This window comes from Sciurus carolinensis, chromosome 7 (assembly GCF_902686445.1).
Source record: "Sciurus carolinensis chromosome 7, mSciCar1.2, whole genome shotgun sequence".
Classification (NCBI taxonomy): domain Eukaryota; kingdom Metazoa; phylum Chordata; class Mammalia; order Rodentia; family Sciuridae; genus Sciurus; species Sciurus carolinensis.
Window position 1 is genome coordinate 72,947,051 of NC_062219.1, and position 25,060 is coordinate 72,972,110.

Consider the following 25,060-nt stretch of genomic DNA (forward strand, 5'->3'; position numbering starts at 1 on the left):
TATCCCAGAGGTCTTTACATTTTAAAAGGCACTAAATTCCCTGAGCTCTGGCACCTGCTAAACAGATGGAGAGAAGTAGGCGGCAGATTACAGTCCTGTGATTCCTCTTTCCCACGGGTAACCTCATTTACCCTCTCAGGTCAAGAGAAAACCACCAGATTTCTGGTAGTTCAGGTTTCCTCGGGGCTCACCATGGACAATTCTGCCAAGGAATTTTATAATAAAGTTTTACTGAATGTCCAGCATTAAAATGGTTTTTTCTGCTCCAAGGAGTCTAAGCAAGATGTCCCTATAAACTGGAAGCTCCACCTTGCTTTTCTAGAACAGTGCTGATTAAGAGTTCAGAGGATTAGCTGGGTGGCTAGGAGCAACAATAGCAGGAATGTGAATGACAGCTAGCACTGTTATAGAGAGCATCTCTGCCAGGTATCACTTCAACCAAGGTACTTATATATGTGACTTTCCCCCCTGGTACTGGGGATCAAACCCAGGGCCTCACGCATGCAAGGCAATGCTCTACCAAAGAGCTGAGTCCCCAGCCCATATATGATTTTTTTTTACAAAATATTTTTCTAGTTGTCAATGGACCTTTATTTTACTTATTTGTTATGTGGTGCCGAGAATCGAACCCAGTGCCTCGCACATGCCAGGCAAGGGCTCTACCACTAAGCTACAACCCCAGCCCCCATGTATGATCTTGATGTAATCCTCTTATAAACTCTTGAGGTAGATGGTATTATGATTCCCAGGTATGGAAACTGAGGCACAGAAAAGTGAAGTGAGTGGTCCAGGTCATACTACTGGGAAGGTTGAACCCTTTCTCCTAGCTCGGTTTCTTGTTTCTACTCAGGTGTCCCTTGATGCAGGACTGGAATAGACAGTAGGCACAGGAGGCATGCTGCCTCTAGCCACAACACTTTTAAGGTTCCCTCCAAAAGTTTTATTTTAAAATCAGAAGAAATTTTAAGTAGAAGGAATCATTTTACTATATACTATACTATTAACATATTTGTCTTTATATCAATGCATTTGTTAAAATACGTATATATATATATATATATATATATATATATATATATATATTTATATTTTATATACTCTGTATAGAGGAAGAGGTTCCTGAAGGCGAAAGTGCCCAAGGTTCTCAAAACTCATAAGTTGTGTTGCCTCACCATGTTTCTGTGGGGTGGTGTGCTGGGTGTGCGTGGTTAGAAGTCCTGTGACTATAGCATACTGGTGCCTAGGGGGTTAAGTGGTGGCTACAGAATAGCTGGTGGCAGAACTTTGTGTTTTTCTGTACCATCTGCTATAAAACTGAAAGCACTGTAAAAACAGCCTCTCTTTTGGAAGAAAGCAAGAATCCGCCCTCAGGATTGGCAGGTGAAGGTCTCCCTGCTGCATTCCCAGAAAACCTGGCCCTGAGCAGAACCATGCAACAAGCAGTAGCCCCAGTGGGGGGCTCCTTCCCCAAGCCCCATTCAGAAAGCACAGCGCACTTCCTGTACCCCGATGACTGCATCTGCTGGGCCCATTGGCGAGGACTCCCAGAATGGGGAGGGTCAGGACTCGCCCCTGCCTGGGTAAGCTTCTGACCCTCAGGAAGGGCCCTAACCTTGGGGAAAGGCCCTGACAGGAAGGAGGCATCACCTCCCACCAGGGAGGACCTGAGGCTCTTTCGAATCAACTGTCAAGATTGCAGTCACCAAAATAGAGTGGGGACACCCCTCCTTTCCTGGATGTCCAATTGTCACTTGGGTGAAATGGAGAGGAGAGCCACACAGGAGACAAGGGGGCTTCATGCCCCTACAAGCCCATAAGTAAGACCTGTAGTGCTGGAAGTCCTGGCCAAGCAGGTAAGATGGTGCCATACCAGAAGGTGGCTTCCTACCTGTGCTTTCAATTAGTCTTCATAACCTATAACCCCTGGGGGCATCTGGAGATGGCTCAGAGCCAAGAAGTCTTCCTTCATTCCACCCATGCCTCTATCTGGGTCAGGGAGCACCACCCAGGGTAAGGGAGCTGTGAAGAAGAAGGCTGGGTAGACAGCACATAGGTGACACCACTCAACTATAGAAGGTTCCGACAGGCGTGGTGGTGCATGCTTATAATCCCAGGAGCTTAGAAGGCTGAGGCAGGAGAATTGCAAGTTTGAGGTCAGTTTCAGCAACTTAGTGAGGCTGTAAGCAATTTAGTGAGTCCCTGTCTTAAAAACCAAAAGGGCTGGACACAGTTCAGTGGTAAAGTGCCTCTGGTTCAATCCTCAATATTCCCCTTCAAAAAAAGTATAAAAGATTCCCCAAGAGCAACCCTGTGATAGGTTCCTGCTTAGAAAGCAGAGCCCAACACCCCTCTCTCTAGTGCCATGCACACTGAGCAGGACATTTGAACCAATATGTTCCCAGAAAAGCACATTATTGTGGGTGTGCCTTCATTCCCATCTTATTTACCAAAGAGGGAATTCCTTGTGGATTGATGTTTAAAAGTAATTGATGGAGAGGAATTTATCTAAGACGAAATACCCTTGGATAACCTTTTCACTCTGGGAAGAGAAAAGATTAAAAATCTAGCAGCTTCCTAATAATCCCAGGGATCAGTTGAAACAAAAATACCTTGTTTAAGCAACCAGCTGCCTGATTCAGTTGTGTGTCCTGGTTAGAATTCCAGAGGCCCAGGGTTTCTCCTCCATTCATTGGGAAAATTTTTTAAATTAAATTTTAATTAATTTCTTTTTTCTTTCATTTTTTATTTGTTCTAATTAGTTATACATAACAGTAGAATGTGTTTTGACACATCATACATAAATGGAGCATAATTTCTCATTACATTTTAATTTTTTCAAGTTGTGAAATATTGTGTGCTTTAAATTTACATAATTTTGTCAACCATACTTCACTAGAACTGAAAATAAAGTTTTGGTGAAATACACATAACATAAAATGTACCATTTTAGCCACTTTTAAGTGTATGTTCAGTGGTATTAAGTACCTTTATCATTTCCATGTTTTCATCTTCCCAGATTGAAACTCCAGAGCCACTAAGCAATAACTCCCTGTAACCCACTGGAAAACATTATTCTAGTTTCTGTCCCTATGATTTTGACTATTCTAGGTACAGTTTTCAATTAGCTTTGTGACTAGTTTATTTCACTTAGCATAATGTCTTAGAAATTCAGCTGTGTTATAGCAGGTGACAGGATTTTCTTCCTTTTTAAAGTGGAATAATATTCCATCATATGCTTATATCACATTTTGTTTATCCATTCATTCATGGATGGACATATGGGTTGTTTTCATATTTTGGGTATTGTGAACAATGTTGCCATGAACATGGGTATATAAATATCTGCTTGAGACTCTGCTTTCAGTTCTTTTCTTTCCCTTCCTTCCTTCCTTCCTTCCTTTCTTTCTTTCTTTCTTTCTTTCTTTCTTTCTTTCTTTCTTTCTTCCTTTCTTCCTTTCTTCCTTTCTTCCTTTCTTCCTTTCTTTCTTTCTTTCTTTCTTCAGTGCTGGGGATTGAATCCAGGGCCTTGTGCTTGTAAGGCAAACACTCTGCTTTCAATTCTTGTGGGTTTATATCAAGAAGTGGAATTGCTAGATCACACGGTAATTCTTTTTTTTTTTTTTAAGGATAGATGTACTGTTTTCCACAGTGACTGTGGCATTTTACATTCCCACTTGCACAGTGCTGATTTTCGGGGGGCAAGAAGGGTGGTTACCTGGGGTTGAACCCAGGGGCGCTTAACCACTGAGTCACATCCCCATCCCTTTTTATTTTTTTATTCTGAGACAGCATCTCCTTAAGTTCCTCAGGGACTCACTGAGTTGCTGAGGCTGACTTTGAACTTGTGATCCTTCTGCCCCAGCCTCCTGAGCTGCTGGGATTACAGGTGTGCGCCCCATGCCTAGCCACAATGCTGATTTAAAAAAATTTTTTTTTGTGGAGGGTGGTGCTACTGGGGATTGAACTCAGGGGCACTTGGCCACTGAGCCACATCCCCAGCCCGATTTTGTATTCTATTTAGAGACAGGGTCTCACTGAGTTGCTTAACTCCCTGCCGTTGCTGAGGCTGGCTTTGAATTCTTGATCCTCCTGTCTCAGCCTTTTGAGCTGCTGGGATTACAGGTGTGTACCATCACACCCAGCCTGATTTTTAATTCAGATCGTACAGATGAAGGTAAGGAAGGATGTGCCACCATCATGGATTCTCCTGAAATATATCCAAGGAGTTTGTCAAAATGGTTGGGAAAATGGTGGCAATAACATAGGCAAAGTTTTCCAACCAAAATGCTTTGGTTCATAAGACAAATAAGTATTGTTTGAGCTGCTACTATATGTTGAGCAGGATCTTTAGCACTCATGATTCAGGAGCAAGCAAGACAGGCATGATCCTTAGAGTTTGTGCTCTCGTCAGGGAGACCAGAGCACTTCATCCAGTATTAGTGAAATCCTCATGTGGGGACATTAAATTATGAGGGCCACTGGGAAAGAATGTCCTGGAGTTGTTGGGTGCCACAGGGAAGGGCTACTCTGAGGAGAGCCACTGTTGCCTGGGAAGCTCACATTTTTGGAGTCCTTTTTACTTTCTATTACTTTACCTGAAACCACATATTATTCCCAAGCAGCTGACAACCTCCTGAGGAGACATCAGAGATTTAAGTGTACTCATGCATCACAGGAGCAACTAGGATGTCCTTGCTGATGGAGTGGGGGAAGCGAGGGGTGGCCCATTTTGCCTAAAGAGAGGACCTGCTCAGGAGGCGACACGGCATTGAGTGTGGAAGCATGTGCAGTGGGCGAGCCTGAGCACCAGGGAAAGAGCAGCTCCCTGAGGCAGTATTATTCCTCATTTGGGCAAGTTTAGACCGGGAGGAGTGCGGGGCAGCGGCGCTCGGAGGGGAAGGGCTGGAACAGCAGTGGGCAGGGGCAGCTCTGGGGAGGCTGTGTTGCCTTTTGACTCTCAGCAGCACAGTCTAGGCTGAGTAATGTTTCCGGTTTGTGTCCTAGAGAGCTCACTGGGGCCTGTGTGGAGCACACTGGAGGGTCTGTCCATGCAGGTCAGCTCTTGGCGCAGGGTAGTGGGGAGAGGGTCTGGAGGGGAAACCAAGGCTGCCAGGACAGACCTGACCAGCTTCAGGCAGGGAGATTCAATGGTCTGGGAAGACCAGGGGAGCTGGAACCAGTCATGAGCCAGGCAAGTGGGGCCCCACTGGGCCTGTAGCACTTTTCCCAGATCAGCTTCTAGAACATAGAACCCTTCCTGCACCAACTTCACACAACACAGGGCTGACATGTAGGAGAAAAGGCAGGAAACATCGGCTTCTGTGCTTCCTTAAGATAACTGCAAAGCCCAGAGCTTCCAGCCCTCCTAGTGACCTGTCAGCTCTTCCTCAGGTGATTCTACTGGGGACCAGGAGCCCTTTCTGATCATGTCTCCCCCTTGCCCTTTTCCCTTTCTAGATTATTCCAGTTGAATCAATCCACCCTTCAGATCTGCTGTTCCCTCCCCACCCAGGGCCCCAGCTCCTCATCCCCCCACACAACCTGTTCTCCAGGCATTCCTGGGAGCCTAAACCCACCCCAGAAAAATCTTATTCCTTAGTATTTCATTTTAAATTCATTAAGAAACTAAAATTTAAGTATGTATTTCTCTTTAGGATATAATAATAATACGAAAGTTGAAAGTACTGTCTTATACCAACACCATGGCCTTGATCCTCTAGCATCACCCTGCCTCCCCCGCCTTCTTCTGGCCAGGTTCACCTTCTAGGAACATTCTTTCCTTGGTGGTGCTTCCTCTCAGACTCCAGGGCTCTCCATATTCTACAGGACGCAATGTAGTACCTCTCCTGGAGTCAGATTCCTACACTGTTCTCCCGCTCTTTGCACACAGACTGTGATCTTGGGCAATTGCGAAATAAAAAGGCTTAGGATCTTGCTCAAGGTCACACAGCCAGTAAGAGGCAAAATCAAGATTTGCACCAAGGCAGTACAACCCCAGCGTGAGGGTTTTCATTAACACTCCTATCAAAAGACAGTCACATTCCCCTCCCCTTGAACCTGGGATGTCCTTTGAGATTAATTTAAGGCACAGATTACATCAGGAGTGATACTGCTGCAAAACCTCTGCTATCTGTACTGAAGTCTCTTCAGCTCTTGTAAGGAGAGCCTGGGGATGGAGGGGGCACCTTCTTGATGCATCCCATAGCTCCCTTAGGATCTTTTTGCGGGTGAGGGTGTGTTTTGCTGTGTCACTTCTCAAGTTACCACCCAGTTGCTTCTAACTGGACTACATCCAGTGAGATGCCTTCCTAAGTCATTTCCTAGGGTAATTCTGACACATGATTTTAATATCTTGCTTACTGCTTCAGAACTACCTCATGTGAGGTACCCTGTGTTTGTGACTGGAGACCCCCACCTAGGTCCCCACGGTTCTCCTGGTGCTTTATTCTGTGGCCTCCTTTCTAGGAGAGAATCCACCCCTGGACTTATAAACCACAGGAGCCTGCTGCCAAGGCCCCAAATGCCACTCATTTTATTAACAGGGATTCGCATTGTGTTCTTAGCCCTTGTGTTTTTGCAGGAGAGGATTTCAAGCAAAGCATGAAATGTAATAAAAGTATAGCAGAACATACCTAGAAAGAAGGTACAGAAAGCATCCCCAAGGGAGAGGGTGAGTGGTTTCTAAGAGGAGAGGACCACTCACTGCTTTGTTCTCCAGTTTTATTGGGGCTTTTAGGGGAGGTCATTAAGAGTCCCACCCAAGCTTTACCTCTGGGCTCTGGATTGACAGCCCGCATTTGATTTCTTTTTTTTTTTTTTTTTTTTTTTTTTTTTTGGGTGCTGGGGATCGAACCCAGGGCCTTGTGCTTACAAGGTAAGCACTATACCGTCTGAGCTATCTCCCCAGCCCCTGATTTCTAAACCTCTATTGCTCATTCTTTCCTAGATATCTAAGTGGAACACTCCCTCCCCATAAGGGGAGAAAAGCTACAGCCTTCAATAACAAAGCTATGCTAGCAACTTCAGGCATCCTGGGTCATCCTCACCCCACCAACAGGTCCTAATTGGAACTTGCTTTATAGAACTGATGGTTGGTGGACCTAGTCTTAATCATCTTGCTCTCTCATGTCTGGAGCTGTCTGGGCAGCTGTTTGAACAGGGCCTTATCAAAGATATTTTCACAATTGGGCCCTTTTGAGTACGCATACCCTCCCCTCTGGTTCTTACCTCCTGAGTTTATCTTCCTCTAGTTGTAAGAGGAATGGTTTATAGGACTGAGATCAATCAAGGGTCCTGAAATAGCCATCTCGTCAGATCTTGCAGTGCCCCTGAGACAGGACTGGGATTAACTGATTTGCTCTGTACTACATTTCTTCTTCAACCCTGACCCATAGCTCATGTCTAACCGCTACTTAACAGTCTGGCCCTGTAAAACCCATGGAGCCAACTAAGGCAAGAACATGGTGGCCCTTCTCTCTTTGGGACTGTAACCTCCTCTTTTGAGTGCCTCTTGGCCTTCCTCTCCCCACACTGGATGAGGTGAGCGCCTTTCTTTAGAAGGAACAGTGTGGGAGTGAACTTGGAGAGGATCTGGCCCTCTGTGGCTTCTGCAGGCTTCTTCTCAGAAGCTGCTGCCCTGGGAGGGGAGACTCCCTGGAACCTTCCTCCAGGGCACAGACCCCAACCTCCACCCACAGCTTGCTCCTACTCACTTTTCTTCTTGCCCTTTGCCACAAACAGCCCTTCCTCTGTGGCCACCCTTCCTTTGCCTGGTGCTTCCTGACTGCCTGAGGGAGGGACTAAGGTCACCACGCTCTGAGGGACAGGATGTTGACAGTGGAGCTGGTCTGGGCCCCCACTAGACAGGTCTGTTGTGTGTGTGTGTTTCCTCCAATTAAGTTTTTCAGCTGAAGTATAATTGACAAAAATCATACATATTTAAGGTATGTGATTAATGTTTTGATACAGTATATACTTTAAACCAATCACAATAGTCAAGCTTTTGACATATTCATCACTGTACTGGATACTTGACATTTGCTAAGAGGGTACATTTTGAGTATTTTCACTGCATTCTCTCTCTCTCTCTCTCTCTCTCTCTCTCTCTCTCTCACACACACACACACACACACACACACACACACACACACACACGCTAACTGTGAAGTCCTCAGATCTCCAGAACTTACTCATCTTGCATAACTGAAACTCTGTAACCTCTGACCAGCATCTCATTTCCCTCATCCCCAGCACCTGGCAACCACCTTTCTTCTCTCTGCTTTTATGAGTTTGACTGTTTTAGATCCATGCAGTGCTCAGACAGGTCTGTTTTGGGATATGAAACTTAATAAATTGGTCAGATACCCTGTGGAGACCTCTCCTAGGCATTTAGAAACAATTGGGTAATTGGAGTCGGGTCAGAAGTGAGGCCCGGGAGGGAGACTGAACCATCAGAGCTGGTTGTGGGAGGGGCTGAGTGTCTGCCAGAAAGAAAGGGGCCTTTGAAAACCTGCGATGAAATATTTTAGATGCCAGCCTAGGAGTGCTCAAATGGGTGTGTAGATTTTTAAAGTTCTTTTGGGGGGCATATGAACAAAAAAGTTAGAAGATGACTCTCTATGTGATAAATATTCTTATGGGCCATTTCATTTCCTCTTAGGCCAAGGACACAAATCTTCATTCCAAGAGGCTACTCTTGGGCCACTGATTATTAGCATTGCTATCTTAATTCAGACTAATTCCAAAGGATCACTAAAAATTACATGTGTGTGAGTGTGTGTAATACATATATTTATGGTAAAATATATATATAGCATAAAATTTACCATATTAACCATCTTCAAGTGTACAGCTCTGTGGCATTAAACACTTTCATATTGTGGTAGAAATATCACTACCATGAAAACAGTTTTAAAAAATTATTTAGTGCCTCACATATTTACCATCTATAAGTTGTACTTTTTTTTTTTTTTTCTTTTTATTGTAAACAAATGGGATACATGTTGTTTCATCGCAGGTTTTCAAAGCTCCAAAGAACATAATAGTTAACGTATTTTAATTCTACCATCTTAAATCTGTTCGAGATCGTAAGAGGTGACAATTTGCTGTCACTGTGATTTAATGTGATCATCTATTGAAAAAAATACAGTCAAGCTAATTTTTAACAAATTTTATGACCTTCCTTTTCTCCCTTCAAATTGTATTTCCATTTTACTTTCCTCATAGGATTTTAGCCTAAAGAAATATAATTTTATACTTTAAAATGTTGTATTGATCAGTCTCTCATATCTCTCTGTGACAAAAATATCTGTAAATGTAAAGATTTTTAAAAATACCACACACTTGTTACCCTAAGTTAAAGACTTTCATTTGAATTAAACTATCATTACAATTAAAAAAAAAAAAAAAAAAAAGAAAGGGGCCTGAGGGCCTCAGCTGTGACTAGGAGACACAGAGCAGGGGCTTTCAAAAAGGAGGCCACCCAGAGAGGGGAGGAAACTGGGCAGGACAGCGAGAAGTGGGGAGGCTGAGGCAGAGTCCCAACCGCTGGTGGAGATGGGCTAGTCTAAATTTGACTGTAAAAGGAGGTGACTACCAGGATGTGAGCCACTCTGAAAGCCTCCTGAGGTAATCCATTGGTTCTCAAACTAGTGTGAATCAGGCCCACCTGGCAGGCTTCTTAAAACCAATTCCTGCGGCTGGGTTTGTGGCTCAGTGGTAGAGCGCTTGCCTCACATGTGTGAGGCACTGTGTTCAATTCTCAGCAATTCATATAAATAAATGAATAAAATAAAGATCCATCAACAACTAAAAAAAATATTAAAACAAACAAAGAAACAATTCAGTAGGCCTGGGTGGGGCCCAGGAATTTGCAACTCTAACAAGTGCTCTTCATGCTGACCTCTGGTGGAGGGGAGAGCCACGGGTCTCACCACCATGCCCAGCTCCCTGCAGTTAGGTAATCAGATGCCTCCCTCCAAGTGGAGGAGGTAGCACCCATCACCAGAAAAGTCAGGCCTATTGTAAAAGTGAAATGCATGATTACATCCCCTAACAAGGGAAAAGTTCTCATGGCCACTGTTTAAAATTAACTCAGAAGAAACCCAGAAAGGGAAGGAACATGAAAAAATTCAAAGCCAAGCCATACAAGCCCCAGTACTGAAACTTCTGCTCCAGTAATGCCCAGGACAAGCCTGGTCACTTCAGGGCCTGGAGTTGTTGATGGGGGTGGGGGGAGAGAGGAGTCCAGCTACCTGGCTGGGACAGGGTGTCTGGAGAGATGACAGAGGCAGGGTGGAGAGGGCTCCTCCTCACTTGGAAGCCTGTCCCGCACATCTGCTCAGGCCTCCTAACATCTCAGGGTGGAGGAAGAACTTCAAAGATAAGAGTTGAGCATCGGGGCAGGTGGCAAGGGCAGGGTTGCTTACAGGATGGTGTGTGTTCCCAGAGAACAAGGCTGCTCCCCTGGGGAGTCAGCTGTGGAAGGGGAACTTTCAGTTTGTGCTCAGTTATTCCATGAACACAGTTTATAGGGGTGGGGTTGTGGCTCAGTGGTAGAGAGCTCGCCTAGCATGCGTGAGGCTTTGCACCACATAAAAATAAAAATAAAGTTATTGTGTTCACCTACAACTAAAACAAAATATTTTTAAAAATAGAACATAGTTTATGCAGGGCTTAGGACACCTGAGCCAATGTTCTCTCTATCCACCTCAGATACCCTCTCTACCTCATCTCTTATTTTCCTTTCTTTCTTTCTTTCTTTTTTTTTTTTTTTTTTTTTTTTTTTTTTTTTTTTTTTTTGGTGTTAGGGATTGAATCCAGGACCTTGCACATGTTAAGCAAGCATGTACCTGTACCACTGGGCTATACCCTCAGCCCTTAATTTTTTTTATTTTATTTTTTAATTTCTTAATTTTTTAGATAAGACACATTAATTTTTTCTATGCTTTAAAGTAAATTACCACAAACTCAAGGACTTAAATTAACACAGATGTTACCTTACTGTTCTAGCATTCTGAAGTCCAAAATAGTTCTCACTGGGCTAACATCCCTGTATCCAGCAGCTGTGTTCCTTTCTAGGAGGTCTGTGGTGAGTCATTTTTATGCCCTTTCTGGCTTCTAGAGGCTGCCACACTCCTTGGCCTTGGCTCTCTACCTCTGTCTTCAGAGTCAGCTCTTACATGTTCTTCAAACTTCGGTCACTTTGATTTTCTTGCCTGCCCCTCTCAGTCCACATCTAAGTATGTGTGTGCTCACCATGCGCCCCCGCCACTGGGTAGCCCAGGACACCTGATTAGCAACCTACATTCATGCGCTACCCTAATTCCCTTTGCCCTGTAACCTCACATGTTCACAAGTTCTGGAGATGAGGATGTACATCTTTAGTAGGAGGTGGGTGGGCATTATTTGCCTACTACAAACAATACAGTAAAGTGCACACATCTTAACATGTCTGGCTTGAATTTCTACATATGCAAACATTGACGACTGAAAATACTACCCAGATAAAGATGTAAAACATTCCCTGCTTCCCAGAAGGCTCCCTCATACCCGACCCTATCGGTACCTTCCAGAAGTGACCACGTTTCCGAACTCTATCTCCATGAATTAGTTTTTCTTTTTCTTTCTTTTTTTTTTTTTTGTTTGTTTTTGTTTTTGGTACCTAGGATTGAACCCAATGGCACTTTACCACCAAGCCACATTCCCAGCACTTTTTTGATTTTTATCTTGAGATGGGATCTCACTAAATTGCTTAGGGCCTTGCTAAATTGCTGAGGCTAGCCTTGAACTTGAGATCCTCCTGTCCAGCCTCTGAGTCTCTGGGATTATAGGCATCCACCACTGAAACCAGTCTTGAAAATCAGGATCGGGTCCTTGCTGTCTTGTTTCCCACATGTTGAAGATTGAACACCCAAGAAACCCTGAAGCAAGAGTAAAAAGTAAATTTTATTTAGGAAACAGAAAGAGAGAGGGGAGGGGAAGGGAGGGAGAGAGAGGGACTCTTTCAGAGAGAGGGGATTCAAAGCTGGTGCCCAAGGGAATGGGGGTGTCTTGCTCTTTTTATAGATTTTAAGTTTCCTTTCTTCTTATGCCCCCTCCTCCTCTTATCTTTCCTACATGACCAAAAGGGCAGGAAGAGAGCAGTCTAGGGGTGATTGCTTGTGTTGGAAAATGTGATTCTTTCCCTCCCCGGAGGTTGTTAGCAACAAGGTAATGAGGAGTCCTTCTTGTTGGTAATTAGCTACCTGTCCTTTGCCCCATGTCACCACCACTCCTGGCTCTCCATGAATTAGTGTGTGTGTGTGTGTGTGTGTGTGTGTGTGTGTGTGTGTATGTGTGTGTGTGTGTGCGTGGACTGGGAGTTGAACCCAGGGACTCATAAATGCTAGAGAAGTGCTCTGCCACTAAGCTACAGCCCCAGTCCGGTTTTGCTTATTCTTGAACTTCATATAAAAGGAATCAGACAGTGTGTGTGATACTCTCTTCTGAAGCAACTTAGTCCATCACTGGAATTTTCAATGCCACCTGTTTCTGCACCTATCATCTTTCGTGATATAATGATAGTGTAATTCAGAAAGTCTCTTCCACAGGACAGTTCTTCAAATAGTGAAGACTGTTCCCTCAAAGATTTTAATTTTTACAAGATCTATACATCATGCCCTTTAACATTTACTAATGTGGTAAAGCTGTGAGTATATGAATATGCAAATATACCCATGCCCTGCAGATCTCTCTGGGTCTGTACTGCTCGCTGGTGTGTGTGTGTGTGTGTGTGTGTGCGCGCGCGTGCACACAAACTCATGCTTCTGGTTCCAGGTACAATTCCTCCTGACAAGGCTGTCTCATGCAGAACCGGAGGTGGGGGGTCATTTCTTATTCTAAAAAGTCTATGGAAATCTTCTTCATTTCCAAAGTCATTTTATGCACACAAGTATGCATATATATTCTCCCCACTCCTTTTTTTAGACTATTTTGCTATACATTCTCTCTCTCTCTCTTTTTTTTTTTTTATAGAACTGTCCTCACTTGGAGTCAGAGAGAGACCACTCTGGGCTTTATTCTTGTTCTTAAAAGGACACTAATCCCACCGTGGACCCACCTCCCCTACTATCATGACCTCATCTAAACCTAATGTCCACCCTCCACCTCCAGAAGGGTCACATTGACGGTTAAAGTTTCCAACGACATGCATTCTCTTGTATAGCTATGCATACTGTTGTTATTCTATGGTCCATATTCTTCTGCATTTTGATTTTTTTTTCTTAGTATATATCCTGGGAATCTTTCTCTATCAATTCATATAGAACTTCTTCATTTTTTAATGGTTGCTTAATACTCCATTGTATGGACATACAATGCATTTGATCCATGTTTTATTGAAGGACATTTACTTCAAATATTTTGCTATCATAAGTCATATGTAAATGTCATTTTTGTAATTTTATATACATCTTTAATTTTGATGTTTATAGGATTCTCTAAATAGACACAGAAAAAGTCCTTGATGAAGAATAGTATCTATTGATAACAAGAATGCTTAGCAAACTAGGATCTCCTGATAACAAGCCAAAAGAATGAAAATTGAGTAAAAAAATGGGCAAAAGATATATACAGACAATTTACAAAAGATGGAATCCTTGAGTTTATAAGCATATAAAAATGCTTAAGCTCATTGGTAATTAGAAAAATAAGGGTTAAAGCAATACTGAGAAAGATCTTTATTTACATCAGAGAGGCAAACATTGGAGGGTTGGATCATGACACATGAAGTCCTTGTGTTCAGTCAGTGAGCAGGGTCATATGTGGGGCACACTGGTGATTTAGTCACCATAGTCACAAGGCTTCAAGTCTGGACTCGGAGACTGTTGCCTGGAGGACTTCCTGGATGGAGGCCAGAGGACCATGGATTTGCCACCACAGATGGAAGCCATTGTTGCTCAGTAGATGTGAGTCCAGAGCAAGTGCTTAGTGGTAGAGACCACCCAGCATAGAGCCCAGGACCCCTTTCTCCTCTATGATACAAGTTCACCTAAGGTGGGAGGAAGTGAAAAATGCTTTAGTAACTGGACTTGACTGAGCTGCTGTTAACTGGGAAATAAAAATTTCTCACACTTAAGATGCACAAGGGTGGGTGAGAAAGATCAAAGACGTTGCCTTTTAAAACAAATTATTATTTTGCATGTCTGAGAAATGTAGGCTAATTATCCACCTTGCTACACTATGCTTATGTTCTTCACACAACCTGAAATGTGTTCTTTCTCCCACACCTGTTAGAAGGAATGAGTGCTCCAAAGCCCTGCCCAAAGGTGGCCTTTAGGTGATGTTCTCTCCAGTGCCTGTGACCCAAATTCATCAAAAACTGCTTCTTGTGGAATTTCCTCCAACGCTCTCAATTGTAATTACTTGAGCCTTCCTTTGGCCCTATTATATCTATGAATGCTCTTCTCATCTCCTCTGTGACATGTCTTGAAACAGAGCTAGTTGTCTCCCTTCCTGGAGAAAGGAACCTGGTATATTCACCTCCACATCCCAGGCTGCACTGCTCAGGACTTGGTCTAGTGGACACTACAGGACTGAGTGAAGGAATAATCAGTGAAGGTGTATGAACACTACACGCATGTAAGCTCTTATTCAAATTAGCTTGCCATATTGATTGATTTCTTCTCTCTCTCTTTTTTTTTTTTTCAGTTTTGGGGATTGAACCCAAGGCTCCGTGCACACCCCCAAGCTATGATCTATTTCATGAAATATTACAACACCTAAAATATTAAATTAAGAGGAATAATAAGGAATCATTATTGCAGTTTTGTTTTTCATTTTAATTCATTTTATAAGTTTGAGAAAATAGCATCATAAAAAAGCTTTATAAAAGAACCTGAGGAATTCACTGACTACAGCATTTTCTTTGGCAAACCCTTGATGCTTTATTTGTTCAATTTAATGTGGCAGGTTCTCCTTGACTAATACAAAACTCTCCATAGTAACCGGGAACATGCATGGCTAACAGTTACCTACCTTTCTTTGAGTGTGACCCACAAACAGATTTTTCTGCTGCTGGACATCCCAATTTTATTCCATGGCACAGTCTGGAACCTCTGTTTCTGCCCACTCTACTGGAGATGAGCAAACCTGCATTTCACCATGGCAACAGTCTTGGAGCCCAGGGCCAGGTGATGGCCCAGAATCTTTTTCTTGGGTGTCTGAGGTTCAGGCACAGTGGACAGTATGCTGGTGTGGTAGAGGTACCCCAGGCATCTGTGACCTCAAGATCCAGATTTTCAGAGTGTGGCCCTTCAGTGATGTGGACCAGTACAAGGAGGTTGGCAGAGACACTCCTTTCTCCAACATGGGTTAAGCCCTCTGAAGCTAGCCCCTCTACCCAGTGAGTGCCAGGGGAGATTAAGGAGGAGTAAGATGCAGGTTCCGCCCTCTAGTAAAAGAGATAGGTCACGGTGGATAATGACATGATAAATAATTGTTTATGGAGAACATCCTATATGGCAAACCCTGCTGTAGGCTTTACACAGAGTAGCACAATTAATCCTCATAACTAACATATGAGGACAGTATAATTATTGTACCTATTTTTCAGGTGAGGAAACTGAAGCACAAAGAAATATCTATGCCCAAGATCACCCTGAGTAAATGACAGGGACAAAATTTAGACAATTGTAACAACTGTAACAATTGGTTTATTTATTTAAATTTTTTAAATCACAGAGTTCTTTGAAAATCTGTTTCCCAGAATCAGGACAATTCACAATCTCTCTGTCTCTAACACACATACACATAGTGAGCACACACACAGACATGTGGAATTCCTGCACCATTCCCTGGTGGCTCTATGACTCAGGACATGCCTCCCCACCACCCTGCCCCTGCCCCCTGCCCTCTGCCTTACACAATTGGTCTCAGTGTGAGGACATGAGTGGATGGCAATAGCACAGACCAGCAGGGGGGTGGTGTGAAGGACACCTAGGGAGGGGACAGGGCAAAGCCAGGTGGAGACATGAGGGTCAGAGAGATGGCCTTCCATCCTGCTCTGGAGCCTACATGGTAGCTTCTTGTTCATTCTTACAGCAGAGTCTCCTCAACCCACTGAGGAACTGGTTGGGGAAGACAGGAGTGGTGAATTTAGGGGCCTGTTTCCTTAGTCTAGTTTAGAGCTGAGAATGACCTCATTCTTACTCACTTGTGGGACCACAGAGCCTAACATGTCCCTCATCCCTTCGTTCCATATCATTAGAGGAATTTTGTACCATTGCCCTAAGGTCCTGGTCTCTGTTGGCATGCCAACTGCCCGCCCCTCCCTAGTGTGGTGTGCGGGTGGAGGTTGGGCAGGTGGGAAGGAGGTTCTGATGCTCTCTTGAGTGCAGATTTTGGAGGTGGACAAATTAGAGGGACAGCCCTTTCTGGAGGTTGATTAGGGAAATGGATGAGTATTATGGGATGCTATAATATATGTATAGTATATGTATAGTATATGGATGCTTTGGATCTTGAATGTCCCAAAAAGACCCATGTGTTAAAGACTCATTCCCCAGTTTGGTGCTATAGGGAGGTGGAGGAAACTTTAAGAGTTGGGGCCTACTGGGAGGTTTTATGTCTCTGGGGGACATACCCTTGGAGGGTACTGTGGGACACTGGTCTCTTCCGCTTCCTTTCTCTCCCTAGTTATATGGGGAGTGGTTTTGCGGTAACACCAGCTCCCACCATGGTGTGCTGGCCCTTCACTGGAGGCCTAAAAGCAATGTGTCTGCCTGATCATAGAAGGAATCTCCAAACCTGTGAGCTAAGATAAACTTTCTCTTCATAAGTTGATTATCAAAGGCAATTGTTATAGTGATGGAAAGCTGACTAACACATGAGAGAAAAGGCACAGGATGTTGTGGGGCTGTGAAACTTCACCTAGAGTGTCAGGGAAGCCTCAGAGAAGAAAGGTGGCCTTTAGGTTTAGATCTGGGCAGTTTGACTAGATTGAAGGGTTTCTTTCTTTCTTTTTCTTTTTTTGTGGTGCTGGGGATTGAACTGGGGCCTTATGCATGTGAGGCAAGCACTCTACCAACTGAGCTATATCCCCAGCCCCTGAAGGGTTTCTTAAGTCCCCTCACTCTTATTGTCTCAGACAAAATTTAAGCCGCTGCTTCCAGATATGGTTTCTTAAATATGAATAAGTGTTATATATATATATATATATATTTTTTTTTTTACTATTTCTTAAGACTTTGAGCTGTAATAAGCATTTTAAATAGGGCTCTAAGTAAGTGTACAGTGAAATGGCTTAAAATAAAGGAAACACAGGGTAACCATCACTCAGATTCAGAAAAAGTATTTCTCTTCCCCACAAACCCACACCTTCTCCACAAGTCCTTCCAGTTACTCCACAGCTTCTTCCTTTTTTGTTAATACCAGGGATTAAATTTAGAGGCACTCGCCCACTGAGCCACATTCCCAGCCCTATTTTTTTATTTTATTTAGAGACAGGGTCTCATTGAGTTGCTTAGCACCTCACTTTTGCTGAGGCTGACTTTGAACTCATGATCCTCCTGCTTCAGCCTCCACAGCTACTGGGATTACAGGTATGCACCACAGCGCCCGGCTCCCTTACCTTTATAATCTTCTTGCCAGTGTGTGTAAGCTTCAACCCCATCATTTAATTTTGTATGTTTTGGAATTTTATCATACTGTGTCGCGTCCCCTCTGCCCGCAGAGAGAGACACGGCAAACGTCTGAAGCTTTGGAAGTTTATTGTGCACAGTTTCTTTCCTACGCTTCTCTTACCCCTAGCTTCTGCGCACTCTCAGCTTCCCTTTTCCCAGCTCCTTCCACTCCCGCGTACTCCCTCCTTCCAGCTCCGCTCCCGCTGCTGCCGCGGCCGACGTCGCCGTCGCCGTTGCCGTCGCCGTCGCCGCCGCCGGTTCTTCCGCTTCTTCCGTCCCTTCCTCAGCTTCTGCCTCTACTCTCCCACCCACCAGGCTTATATACACTTCAGTCAATCAGGGGAGAGTACACGAGATAAACGCGGACAGCTGCAGGCGCGGGATGGGTACACGAGGGGGCATGCTCTAGTCACATCGTTAACTAGCCAATTATTGGAATTCGCTGGTTGTTTACTGTATAGCTGGCCGCTTTTGGCTCAGCATCAGGCGCCATCTTGACCATGTCTAAGGCCGGGGGCTCTAGAAACCCCGACAATACTGCACATTTATCCATGAAATGAGAGTCATCCACAACATTGCATGTAACTATAATATTCCATTGTATGACTATACCAGATTATACTAATCTTATAGTATAGATGGACATTAGGGAAATTTTCAACTTTTAACTATTAGGAAAAATATTTTGTAAATATTTTGTGTATGTCTACTGATGCTTCTTCACATATATTTCTAAAAATGGAATTGCTGGGTCATTGGTTGTATATATCCTTCATTTTGCTCGATAATGTCTTCCAAGGTGATCATATCAATTTACACCCCAAAATTGGCAGTGTATGAGAGTTCCAATTGCTCCACATTCTTGTCAACACTTAATGCAGTTACTCTTTCATTTGAGCCAGTTTTGTTGGTAGATAGTAATTATAGTTCATTGTGGTTTTAATGGAGTTATTAATGAGGTTGAGCACTTTTTCATGTTTATTGGGTATTTCCTCTTTTTTGAAGCACTTATTCAAGTCTTTTGCCTATTTTTTTATTGGGTTTTCTGACTTGTTCTTAATAGAACTCTTAGGAGTTATTTATATCTTCTGTATATACGCCTTTTATCTGTTATGTATTACAAATATCTCACTCTATCATTTGCTTTATGAACTATGCATGGTGTCTTTTGATAAAGTTCTTGATTTTTTTCAGTGTAAAATTTTCAGTGAACCATAATATGCATACAGAAAAGTGACCATGTGTAGCTTAGTGAATCGTCAAAACACTTTATTGTTATTATAACCAACACCTAGGTCAAGAGATACTATTTCCAGAACACCAGAAAAGCCCCCTTCTCTCCCAGTCACTATTCCCTCACCATCATCCTGACTTGTAACAACAAGTTTTCTAGGTAGTCTTAATTTCAATTTATATTTGTTGGTCTTTGCCTTATGGTTGCACTTTTTGAGTCCTCATTAACAAGTATATTGCTATATTCTTATCCTGAGATAGGTATGTACTTTCTTGTGTTATATTCTGGAGTTTGTTTTTGTCTTTCACATTTGGATCTATAGCCCACTTGGATTTACTTTGTATTTTGGATGATTTTCATATGGATAGACAACTGCCCCAGAATTAGTTATTACAGAAAATATTTTTCTCCTGTGCTCTGCAGTGATACACATGTAAGCATCCTTAAGTGTGTGTGTCTGTATCTGGATTCTCCACTCTGTTCCATTTGTCCATTGTCCATCTTTATTCCAGTCCTTTACTATCTTAATTACTGTAACTTTATTGCAAATCTTGACACCTGCTAGGATAAAGCTTCACTCTCTTTTTCTTCTAGAAGAATTTCTCTTAGACATTTGAATTTCTTAGTAATCTCTTTGTCACAAGAAAGTCTAATGGAATTTTGATTGGAAATGCCCTGGGTCTACTGGATAATGAATATTGGATAATTCATATCTTCATAATATTGAATCTAATTCATGAACTTGATATATTTCTCTACTTATATGGTTTTCTTTAATTTCTTTCAATGTTTCAAAGTTTTCTAAGTCTTACATATCCTGCAAGGGTCTCTCTACCCTCACTTTAGGATCTGTGAGCAAAACAGCCATCTGGACCCATTGTTTACTTTGAAATTTTTAATTACAAACTCAATTTCAAAAAGTTATAGGACTTTGCAGGTTTTTACGTTTGGCCTTTTATTGATGTTGATCGATATATTGTCTGTGTCTGGGAATTTTTCTATATCATCTATATTTTGAAGTGTATTGACAAAAACTTGTTCAGAATAACTTCTTTTTGTCTTTTTATGATTGCGGTACAGTGATATCCTTTTCATTCCTTATATTGGCTATATTTGCCTTTTTTCTTTCTTGGAAGATTGATCTTGTCTGAATTTTATTTACTCTTTCACAGAACCAATGTTTGGCTTTATTGATCTTCTTGGTTGTATATTTATTTCTATTCAGTGCTTATTGTTCTACCTTTATAACTTCCTGCCATCTACTTTAATTTGCTATTCTTTTCCTAACTTCTTATGAAGGGTGATTAGTTTGTTAAATATAATCATTTCTTCTTTTCTGATATATTCAGTTACAGTTACAAATTTCTCTGTAAGAAATACTTAGCCTACATCCCATGAATTTTAGTATGTATTTTTAAAAAATCATTTGGCTAAAATTTTCTAATTTTTATTATGATTTCTTCATTGACCGATGGGGGTTTCAGAAGTATATTAATTAATTTCCAAATATATGGAATTTTTTATGTATGTATATGCTCACTCTGATGCCCAGGTCTAGTTATATTTTTTAATGATTATTGAGGTCATACATTACATAAATTCTAGTGCTTTGAAATTCATTGAAATTGCTTTATAGTACAATACATCATAAAGTTTTATTCCACTATGTTCTTTCTGCTGTCTAACCAACTCTATATTCGTTTTTTCCCTCTGCCTTCTTGCTTTCCTTTGGACTGGTTATTTTTTATTTTAGTTTGGAAGGTACATATTCATACCATTTCTTGGTGGTTCCACAGAAAACAATTTGAGACCTTTACTGATCACATTTATATGTTAATCAGCTACTTCTATTGAACAATGCAAAGACCTCAGAACACTCTTAGGTCATTTATGCCCTTCCCTGCTTAAAAGCAATTTTTGTTGTGTATTTTAGTTCAGGTTTTTCTGTTGTATAATACATTATCAGTAATGTTTTACATAATTGGTGTTCTTTTAGAATTATGCACATATTTACCATTTAGTTGTTCTTTATGCCTTCTTACATGTCTAGCTTTCCCTTTCAGATCACATTCCTTCTCCTTGAAAGACACTTTCATTTGGGGCAGGATGCCTATTGGCAAATTTTCACGACTTTAATTTGTCTGAAAATTCTATTTCATGTAGATTCTTGAAGAGTCAGTGGACAAAAAATGACATATGTCTTTATTCAAAAGTTGATCCCTAACAGTGCTTTCCAGGACCACCAGAAGAAAAATAATGGCAGAAAAGAATGGAACTGAGGAGAGGCCTGGGCTAATCATGCTTTTACCTTATGCCACCTTGAATTTGCCACCTCTTTGGCTATCCTGCCTGAAATCCCACTCTGGACTTCAAATTGGCTCACTAGACCCCAACTTAAAAAACAAAACAAAACAAAACCCAAAAACCCACAACAGTGCTAAGTGGCCAAGTCATGAACACCTATTTTAACTAGACTACTTTCCTTCTAAACCCTGAAAAGCCCCACTCAAAACATAAAATTGTAAATGGAAGAAGAAAAACCAATAATTCATAAGAATCTCTTCCCAAACTATGCTGAGAAGGGCCACAAAGTGGAAAGCTCAGATGAGCTGGCAGCGGTATGGGTTAGAAGCAAAGCTTAGATCGTGGAGGGCAGCACCACTTGTTTCTGTTCAAGATTGAGGGGTGAGTCCCTCTGGAAGCAGCTTTGGAGCCTCCTGAATATACATGGTCTAAGATTGTTTGCCTATAACAACCCAGGGCACATGAGACCTTGACCTGCGCTGGAGGACACTGAAACCTTCCTGAGAGGTTTTGCCAAATTTCTTCCTTAAAAGGGCAGCTGGAGCTGTGGGAACAAGCCAGGTTCCAAGACTGAGAGGCACAGTAAGAGTCAGCATGCATGCTGATGTATTTTATCTGGAAAATGCCCTGAGCCAAATAGCTCCTGTACACATTATCTGAAAACCAGGTGGCTAAAAGTCTATCCAAAGAAGGCAATTGCTATAAATTGTTTCTTCTCTTTGGTTCTTGGAAATATGTAGAAGTCACCTGGCAAGGGAATGAGAGGGTAAAGGGGAGCAGATAAAGAGTGCAGCACACTTTCCACAGAGCACAGGGCTGCCTGGGGGTTTGGAGCACCCCTCTGGGCCATTTTAATATCTCAGACTGAGGAAGGGTCCAGAAGACAGGTAATTAACCATCCCCTCTCCTCTGATGGCAATGTTGGGAACCCCAGCACTGAGTGGCACTTTGCATACTAGGGGAGAGGGTCCAGGTGTCAGGCTGGACTCCAGTTGCAAGCCCCTGGGGGATAGGGTGGGTGCAAGGTGGTTGGGCTTCTCCCATCCTTACCATTCTACTTCTAGAACTTTCAAAGCACCCCTGCAGCCTGGAATAAGTAGAGAACATGGCTGTTGCAGTAGGGTTTCTCATGGGCCTTGACCTAAACCATAAATTGAGGAACACAGTAAACGAGAAAGATCAATTTACATCCTAATTTATATGAGAATGAAAAAAAAAAATAAAGAATTTATTCCAAATGGTGGAATTTGAAGTATTAGCAAACCTACGGGGGTTGGTGGGATTTGGAGAGTGTTAGTGAGCCCAACCAATACCCTGGACCACTTCCAATAAACCCCCATCCTGCATTTGGGCTGGAATTGAGGATTGAACCTTCTAAACCTTACTTTGTCAGGATCTCTGATCCTCCTTTCCTGCCCCCTGCTGAAGCCCCTTTAATTCTTGTCTTTCCCTAAGACCCAGACTCCCCTGTTCTCTAAGGTTCTCTGGGCTCAGATCACAGCAGGTCAGGTCAAAACATCCTATTCCCGCACTTCCTGGTCAGGGCTCAAGGCCCGGGATGCAACTGGACTGACCGCCAAACAATTTCTTCTCTCCAAAAGCCTCTCCCACATGCTGCCACCTGACTCTTTCCAGGAACATGTTTTTGACTGTGACTGTAATGGCATTTGTTCATGAGTTTTGACAAACACAGGTTTTGTGGTTTTTCTAAATCTAATTTTTAAATGTTAAAATCTAAAAGACATTTTGTTGAAGCATAACAAACACACGGAAGAGTAAACAAATTATAAGTGTACAGCTCACTACACTGTCTGTCATAAAGTGAACTTACCGATGTAACCATCATCCAGCTCAACAAGGACAGAACCCCATAGATAAACTCACAGCACAGTTTTAGAAATCTTGCCAGGGGCCAGATAAAATTGAAAGCTCATTTAGGTGCTACATAATCTCACCTGACATGCCCTGAAAGGATTTCAAAATCTTGTAGAATATTGTCTTTCCCTGTTATCTAATTTTACATAGAGATTTTGTCTTACTCTGGATTGAAAACTTCTAGAAGGCAGGATCTCAACTGCTTGCTAGATTCTCTGTAGGTAGAATTCCAGTGGTTGAATGAATCCAAATCCCAGCACACAGATAACCCAAACTCAGATCAGAGGCCCTTAGGACTCGTTCTGTCCTTCGGATACTGCAGGAGGAGAAATGACCTGGGTCACTCAGGCACCAGAGTTGTTTTATTGCCTTCACCCCACAAAGACAGCCCTAGGATGCAGAAGGTAGTGATTCAGTGCATTGATTCATCCGATAAGCATGAATTAAACACCCAGCTTGGACAAAGAAGGGCCCCTTACGCAGACTCAGTCCCAGGCCTCAGTGGAGATAGCTCAGGCTCCCCACACACCAGGAACCAGCAGGAAGACCCACAGAGGATTTTCAGTGGTTCAGACCCTGCCTCATCACTAGTGTAGTCCTGGCTCCCCAGGAGGTGAGTGGGAGCCGTCTCCCAGCCCCTTGATGAGCAGGAATGTGCCTTAACCAGCTCTCTCTGCTCTTCCACAGGCCCTGCCATCCCAGTGGGTGTGGACGTGCAGGTGGAGAGTCTGGACAGCATCTCTGAGGTGGACATGGTATGCAAACCCTGGGCCAGTAGTCCCCAGGGAGGGGTCCCATGGCTGAGTTGCTGTGAGAGCCTGTGGGCTGGTGGCTTTGGTGGTGCAGGCTGTGCCTGAGAGGGGAGAGCAAACTGAGAGTTGGAAGTGACCAAATGTGGGCTTGGGGGTTGGCCCAGATGCAGGTTCTCAGGCTTCATGGGTAGAAGTAGCTTACAGGTTCCTGGGCCCTACTTCATATTCCCTGGTTTCAGAATCTCTGGGTTGAGGCCCAGGACTTTGTATTTTGAACATATTCCTCAAGTGCTGGGAGTGGTCAGATGACCCACACTTGGAATAGTGCTGGAGATGGCATTAAAAATTTTTTTAAAAATCTGTTTAAATTAGTTATACATGACTATAGAATGAACTTTGATACATCATATATAATGGAGTATAATTTCTCATTCTTCTGGTTATACATGATGTAGAATACCACAGGTCATACTGTAATATATGTACATGGGGTAATAATGTCTGATTCATTCTGCTATCCTTCCTACCCCGACCCCCTCTCCTCCCTTCACTCCCCTCTACCTAAAGTAACACTATTCTTCCCTAGCCTCCCTAGCCCATTGTGAATTAGCATTTGCATATCAGAGAAAACATTTGGCTTTCGATTTTTTGTGAGAGGCTTATTTCACTTAACATGATATTCTCCAACTTCATCCATTCACCAGGCAAATGCCATAATTTCATTCTTCTTTAAGGCTCAGTAATATTCCATCATGTATATATGCACCACATTTTTAAAATCCATTCATCTGTTGAAGGGCACCTAGGTTAGTTCCATAGTTTAGCTATTATAAATTGAGCTGCTATAAACATTGAAGTGGCTGCATCACTGTATTATGCTGATTTTAAGTCTTTGGGGTATAAACCTTTGGGTCAAATGGTAGTTCCACTCCAAGTTTTCTGAGGAACTGGAGGTGGGCATTTTGATTGAAATCCTATAGTTCTTTGATGTTCGGTTCTTGCTGTGAGTGCAGCTTCCCCACTCACTCCACAGCAGTGTCCTCCAATGCATTTCTTGTCTAACCCACACATAACACCTCCTGGCTTTCTGCAGGGCCTTGGCTTGGAGAGGAGCTTTCCCTTCAGTCTCCAACCTCATCTCTTCTCCATTCTGCATTTCTCGTTTGCAAACTTCTTTCCTGTACCTCCTAGGGAGCTCATACTTGCTTTCCCTCTGGCCTTCCTAGGCATCTCTT

At 42.8% G+C, this 25,060-nt stretch overlaps 1 protein-coding gene across 1 annotated transcript in view; it reads left to right on the plus strand.

Annotated features, from left to right (window-relative positions):
• Nucleotides 1-25,060, plus strand: part of LOC124988766 (gamma-aminobutyric acid receptor subunit rho-2) — a 53,395-nt gene that overhangs the window by 10,139 nt on the left and 18,196 nt on the right. The window contains exon 3 of the mRNA XM_047558512.1: nucleotides 23,761-23,828. Within this exon, the coding sequence (XP_047414468.1) occupies nucleotides 23,761-23,828 (68 nt within the window). The remainder of the gene's footprint in view (nucleotides 1-23,760; nucleotides 23,829-25,060) is intronic.